The sequence below is a fragment of the Haplochromis burtoni genome, unplaced genomic scaffold, assembly GCF_018398535.1.
Source record: "Haplochromis burtoni strain Fernald_Lab_line unplaced genomic scaffold, NCSU_Asbu1 Contig_973, whole genome shotgun sequence".
In the NCBI taxonomy this organism is placed as follows: Eukaryota; Metazoa; Chordata; class Actinopteri; order Cichliformes; family Cichlidae; genus Haplochromis; species Haplochromis burtoni.
Genome location: NW_024583334.1, coordinates 93,989 through 101,462, shown reverse-complemented (window position 1 = coordinate 101,462; position 7,474 = coordinate 93,989). Strand labels below are relative to the sequence as shown.

General features: G+C 42.3%; 1 protein-coding gene across 2 annotated transcripts in view; it reads left to right on the top strand.

Moving 5' to 3' along the window:
* Positions 1-6: 6 nt before the first annotated feature.
* LOC106632616 (ribonuclease inhibitor-like) overlaps positions 7-7,474 on the top strand; it is a 20,815-nt gene continuing 13,347 nt past the window's right edge. The window contains exons 1-2 of one of the 2 annotated variants that reach the window (XM_042216231.1): positions 7-820; positions 2,230-2,406. In XM_042216231.1, coding sequence (XP_042072165.1) covers positions 735-820; positions 2,230-2,406 — 263 coding nt within the window. In that variant the 5' untranslated portion in view covers positions 7-734. The remainder of the gene's footprint in view (positions 821-2,229; positions 2,407-7,474) is intronic. The other variant, XM_042216230.1, reaches the window with a different exon arrangement.

The window sequence follows — 7,474 nt, the reverse complement described above, 5'->3', positions numbered from 1 at the left end:
TCCCGTCACTTACCTCTGTACTTTCACTTTTGATAGTTTTTTATGACTGTTGTTTTGGGTTTCCCAGGGTTTAGTTGTGTTCCCTCTGTTTGGTGTATCCCCTTAGTGTAGTAGGTCTCTGAGTCTGTGTCATCACGTGTATGTGTTTCCTGTTTTACTTTGAAGGTCTCTGTCTTATGTCAGTGTGTTCCGTTTACATTTCCCCTGCCTCATTTGTATACTTTGGTCTTTAAATGTGCTATACAAATAAATATGATGTGATATTACATAGGCAAACTTAATTATTACATCTGAGAACAATGTGGATAAACAAGTGCTCATGGAGACTTATTTTATAAATCTGGATAATAGTCTAGATCAGATCTCACTGACAGACTGGACATTATGGAACCCTTAATGTGATGCCATCTTCCCTCCTTCATCTGCAGATTAAAACTAAACAAAGATAGTTATTAAAAGTCAGCAGGTCTGAGAGAGAATGAATCATTGTGTCTTGTCAAACACAGTAAGAAGCTGAAGCACAGACGCGAAGAGTAGATGTTCATTAGATTATGATGTCACTCTTTTTGTCTTCATATACATTCATACTGTGTTTATGATGCAGATTTTCTTCTTTTATAATAACACATTTTATTTTCTATAATCAAAGACAGACTAGTTCGGAATTCTCAGAAACTCACTGTGAAGTTATCGCCCCATCTCTGTCCAGCCCCTCCCATCTAACAGACCTGGACATGAGCGGAAACACCCTGCAGGATTCAGCAGTGAAGCTTCTGTGTGCTGGACTGGAGAATCCAAACTGTCGACTGGAAACTCTAAGGTGATTTCACTAATTGCAGCTCTTATCTTTATTTATATTTCAGATCTTTGATTGATTTCTTTAGTTCATAATTGTTCGGGAAATGTCTGAAGACATATGTGAAGAATTTTGAGTGCTTAAAGTCTTTCCAAACGACTGAACAACAGTTTTTCCTTTCGACTTCAAAAAGAAGTCACAGACTTGAGCAGGGTTTATTTAAAGGCTGACAGTGGAGTGGTGATAGGGAGATGTTTGACAATCAGTACATTCACATTACAGCTGATGAAAGAATCTGTGTATATGATTAAACAGCTGATTGCTCACAGCTTGTGCACTGTTGGATCACGAGATGTTCATTTGGCCGAAGTCTGTAAGTCATGGTGCAGCCTCAGAATGGACCGAGTTCCCCAGATCACTGCAGCATCCTTAGCATGGAGGTTTCTTCCTCAGTCTTGGAGCCCCTAAAGGGTCCATCCACACCACCAGAGTCTTCTCACTCGCCTTTCTCTTTGTCCTTGTACTTCAGTGGCTGTGCTGTGCCTGTTTGTGCAGTGTTGCTCTCCCATGGAAGTGCTAATGTCCCTGCCTTGAATAAGGTGCTGGTCTTTCTTCAGGTGGAAAAGCATCCTGCACTGACCAAATGAACAAAGGTCTAGAGCAGGCATCCCCAATCCCAGTCCACGAGGGCCGGTGTCCCTGCAGGTTTTAGGTGTCCTTGATCCATCACAGCTGATTTAAATGGATAAATTACCTTCTCAACATGTCTTGAAATTCTCCAGAGGCCTGGTAATGAACTAATCATGTGATTCAGGTGTGTTGACCCAGGGTGAGATCTAAAACCTGCAGGGACACCGGCCCTCGTGGACTGGGATTGGGGACCCCTGCTCTAGAGTTTGATCCCTTCTAGTATGACAGGAAACATACCGATTAGAGTTTCAAAGTGTCTTTGCAAGCAGAAATCTGTCAAATGAGCCAGTATACCTACGCGGTATAAGCAATCACCCCACACCAGTATTTAAAGGCTGTACTGAGTCCTGAGTGTTGTTGTTGTTGCTTTTAGTGTGCGTTTGCGAGCTGCAAAGCTGCAGCCATTTGTATGTAGCAGCAACTGTAATAATAAAAGTTTGCTGGAAAGCATGCATACATGGTCCAGTCTATCGTGCATCTATTACTCAAACTTGTAGTGAAGAGAAGTTGATCATCAGTGACACTGTCTTTAAAATACTCCTGTTAGAAATGTACAAGTTTAATATGAAAAATTATTTTCTCTTGTGTTATTTTCAAGCTGCTTCCTGTTGGCTGTTTGGAGTTTCCATTTTGTAAACTATGACATTTTGAATGTTCTTCAGCTCTGGACTGATTATGAAACACTGAATGATTTCAAGCACAGACTTTGTCTAATAAACTTAAAACTTTAATTCTTTACACAGATTGGTGAGCTGTGGTCTATCAGAGATCAGCTGTGATTATCTGGCAGCAGCACTAAAGTCCAACCCCTCCCATCTGAGAGAGCTGGACCTGAGGTTGAACAACAAGCTGCAGGATTCAAGAGTGAAGCAGCTGTGTGGTTTTCTGGAGAGTCCAGGATGTGGACTTGAAACTCTGAGGTCAGTCACCATGTTTTAGTTGTGGTGAGATGAATATGATGTGAAAGTTGTGCTTACACTAAACTGCAGACATAAGACTGATATTATACTGATCCACACTGAGGAGCTTCATGGTAAAGTCGGTTTTCTTCTTCTCTGGTTTAGTCCATTGACTATAGCAGAAAAATGTTCACATTTCAAGCACATATACTCAATGCATGGCCGCGGCCCTCCACAAGGCGCCAACCGGCCTGCCGAGCTTTCCTAATTCAGAATGAGGGGACCCTGATTAACTGTGTACCGTTCTTCCTCACAGTTCTAGGTATCAAACACAACAATGAATAATCCACAGTGGACTTTCTTTAGCAGGTCAAAGGTCACGACACACAGCAATCTGTGAAAGTGAAAGAGATTGGAGCAGGAATCATTGCACATTTGCAAACTGACACTACTGCATGGCATGCTGGGCAATAGTAATGTTAAACTGGGACTTGTCTCTGCTGAAGTTTGTGTTGATCATTATAAATTGGAGATAAGGAGCTAATTAATGTGCAATCAAAATTTGTCCGGGAGTTGGGTTTCCTTCTATCCACCTCAGTGTGTTGAGGAAGCTGCCACCACTGCTCTGTGAAATAAATAAAGTTATCATTGGATTCCAAGGTTGTTCATCATCAGCAGGTTAACCTTAAGCAGATGGTTCAGCATGTCTCAGGGTAATTGTGTGATCACAGTCCACTACCTCTAGCTGGTATGTTATTTACCGAATTGTTACGACCCCCTCTGCTAGGTGACAGGAGGAGAGTAACATACACAAGACCCACAGGAAAATTGAGTAAAGTTAAAGGTTTTATTGCAAACTTTAAACAGAAACCCGACAGGGTTGTTCAGCAGACCACTGGGCAAACAATTAACAAAAGGAAAAAAAAGTCAAGATTAAAAGCTAAGGGTTAACTAAGGCAGACCGGCATCACAAAGCTCTACTAAAACCAAGTTCAACAGTATACCGAGTTTAACAGACAAAATGCAAAACTGCAAACAGGTTTAGCAAACAAAGTTCAAAAGCAAGGCAGAAGAGGAGGACACTGCATGTTCACTTCTGAGCAACAGTCCCAATAGTGCTGCTTCTTCTTCCTCCAGTTTAACAGCAGCTTGCATCCATCGAAGATGCATTACTGCCACCCTCTGGTGTTACTTAGCCAGTCAACCACCTTGTTAAACGTGACTCCCCCCCCAACCCATATCATTCTCCTGTGGTTACCATACCTTCTGCAGTTAATAAATACATGCTCAATTGTTTCCATAACACCACACCAATTACGTATCCCCATTAAATGTTTCCCCATCCTAAAAAGAGTGCCATTAAGGTAACAATGCCCTGTACTTATTCTACACATAACAATCTCCTCCCACCTGTTCATTCCTTTATTTCTTTTAACTTCTGCTGTATTTTGTACCCTATACAACTGTCTCCCTCTAGTTTTATTATCCCCCTTAAAGGCCACAACACTGTCTGGCTAAATCTCTTTTCATATGCCTTAACTGCTCTTGCCCTCTCATTCCCAACCCATCCAAAGCTATTTTTAAATTCTTTACCTCTCTCCCAACAATTTTCCAACACCTTCTTAACAGGATGATTGTTGTTGTGACCTTTCAAATTCACCCAATAATTAGTCATCAACTGCTGCCTTCTAATATGCAGACACATTTCTCCAGCTTCCAACTGAAGAGCACATACTGGCAGTGTTTTAACCGCCCCCTAAACAAATCCTCAGTGCACGAGTTTGGATAGCATCCAGTTTCTTTAACCAAGTTTTAACCGCTGCCCCTATTTATCTAATTAATGTGACATAGATACTTTTGAGTGCTTCAAAACTGGTGCCCCATGTCAACCCTGCTAGACACCTCATGATATTAAGAACCTATTTACATTTCTCCACAATGTGCTCTATGTGAGTTTTCCAAGTTAACTTCCTATCAAAAACTACTCCCAAAAAATCAGAATCAGAATACTTTATTAATCCCGAAGGAAATTAGTTACAGCAGGCAGCACGCTAATGGCGCATGCGCACTTACAAAGGAACCTTCTGACCAACTTTACACAAACATCACATTGGGGCGACATATCAGAAAGGTAGGCTGATAGGAAAAAAAACAAAACGAAAATACATAACATGAGGTAAGAGGAGGAGGAAAAAAAACTCCACTCAAACTGAGCTCCTAGTGGGAGAACAGTTTGATAACAGAAAAAACACCTCAGCACAAAAAGCACATGACTATCAATACACCATAGAAACACAAGACAAGCAACAGGGGCGTGTAAAGGGTAAGAGAGAGCCGGTGTAGACAGCGCATCCGGTCCTGCAGCATGTCTGCGCTGGTCCAGTCGACTGCCATCTTCCCCGGTAGGGCACAAGCATCGAAGGCATTTGGAAAGGGAGGGGGAATCAGTGTGTGCATATCAGTGTAAGTGTGTGTGTGTGTGTGTGTGTCCAGAGTTCAGCTGAGACAGTGTCCTTCGCCCCGCCAGGCTAAGTAAACAGTCTTCCAGCCAACCCTGGTGGCCTTGCATGGAATGGGAAGGAACAGACTAAACACAGTCGTTATCAGGGTGTTGTTGTTCAGCTCCAGCCTTGCTGCTCGCACCAAAGGGGTATCCGCATGAAGTGATGGTGCTTTTTACTTTAGTGCGAACAGCTCATATGAATTTCAAAGCAGTTCTACAGTCCAACACTGGTCTCTCAATCTCCCGTTGGAGAGCCGCGAGCTTCGCCATACTTGCGTTCTGTGATGTTGCCATTTCTTGTGCTCAAGGAGCCGATTTCTGAGAACTCACGGCAGTGTGCCTCCCCGAGATGTCATCCAATTTGCACCCAGAGAGGTTATTCCGAGCTAGTCCTTCCGAGATATATCCAGTCTGCAGTCAGAGATCTTATTCTGAGTATTCACAGCAACCGTAGCCTCTCCAAGATCTTATCCGTGCTGACTCAATGAGCCCATTTTGAGAAACTCACGCCTCTCCCATCAACTCACGCCTCTCCCATCAAAAACAAAAGCTCTCCACCCTTTCTAACCCTTCCCCATACAAGAACAACTTTTTCCCTATTTTCCTATTTGTATAAAACACTACTTTAGATTTTCGATTGAGAAAACTAAAACCCCACTCCATTCCCCACTTTTCCACCTTATCTATCCCCTCTTGAAGCTTCTTAACGAGATGGTCACCATTCCTCCCCCTTACCCAAACTGCTCAGTCATCAGCAGAAAATGATTTACCATAACTATCAGACAGCTCTTTAAAAATATCATTAAACATAACCAAAAACAATGTTGGACTTCTTACACTACCCTGCAGGGTTCCATTTTCTGTTTTGTATGGTTCTGACAAATGTGACCCTATCTTAACTTGAATAGTTCTGCCGCATAAAAAAAATCCCATATCCAATTAAACATCCATCCTTTTACTCCTACAGCATACAATTTAATCATTAGACCTGTCCCCATACCGCAAAGGATCTTCAGCCTTTTATACCCACAGGTGCACACAATCAGCCAGTGATTTCCTCTTGGAGTGTCATGGGATCTTCAGGCACCCAATTGTCTGCATGGTCTGGCACACTTCAATCTGCATAAAAGAGGGCTTACAGCCTAAGTAAGGCTCCATCCAAGTACAAAACTGAGGTTATTGTACTCGGCCCTGAAAATCTTAGAAATATGGTATCTAACCAGATTCTTAGTCTGGATGGCATTACCTTGGCCCTTAGTAACACTGTGAGGAACCTTGGAGTCATCTTTAAACAGGATATGTCCTTCAATGCACATATTAAACACATTTATGTAAGACTGCTTTCTTCCATTTGCATCGGCAAAAAAAAAAGAAAAGTTGCTTGTGCTTATGCTGCCCCGACATCATGCCAGAGCATAGTGGGAAAGGCATAGGCACCGAACACTTTTTGATCACGCATTTGCTGGGAGTAAGGGCACCCTCCGTTTGCAGGGTGTGCCTGCTGCTTGCGGCACAGGGAGGAGAGGGCTTGCTGCTGAAGTCAAAGTAAACTTTATTGTCATCTCCGCTACATACAGTCCAGTATATAGAGAGACAAGAGGACGAGGCTCCAGTTACAGCAGTGCAAGTAAACAAACAATAAATATAAGAAGAGTAAGAAAATAAATACACACTTTAGGACTCGGGGTAAAGGGATCAATAACAATTAAAAATTTATAATTTACAGTTTGGTGATTTAAAGTCTCACAAACAACCCGTCTAAAGGGGAGGGGAGCCCTGCTGCTTCCAAAATAGCGCACATTTCATTCATGATTTGATTATCGATTCATGATTTGAATCCTGGGTTGTGCGAAATCCCAGAAATAAACCCTAGACAAAGGAATCTGTGCACTAAGGAGTAGGTCTTTTAGGTTATGTTGTGGTGCTCTTTGGGTTGGGGGATGGGTGTTCATACTGGAGTGCAAAATTAAAACCAATGGAAGATGGACAAGAAAAGTTCAGCACAATATTAATTAGTCATGGGTGTAAGAGGGAGTGTTCGCCCAGGGCGCCAAGCAGATTAGGACCGCCACTGATGTCTTAGTAACCTGAATCTGCTGAATAACTTTAACAGTGACATTAAAAACATGCTATGCTTAAGAGTTTGGGTGAAATTAGAAGGTGAAGTGTGGGAATCGGTTAAAAGCAACTAAAAGAGTTTAAATTCAAACGTGGTGAATGAAATCAATTAAACACAAAGTATAACGAGGACGTTAACAAATACAAAGAGCTGAAGAACACAGGAAGAAAAAAACCTACAAAGTAAATCAGAGTCTGTTAAGAATTATTATTGAGTGAAACTCACAGGAAGTTATGTCAGTGCGAATGTTGGCTCCACCAATCAGAGGTGGTGTGGCAGTAATTTAGTGTGGTGCATTAAAGGTTCCATCAGAGAGCTGCTCACTCATGTTCAGCAGTCTGCCCTGAGATGTCAACACCAACAGCTCCTTTTACAAATCATTGATCCCTTTGAGCTCCAACCAGGAGAGATGAGGTCATCAACTCCTCACTGCAGGCATGTCATGTGCCTGCCTGCTTCAAGTCCTC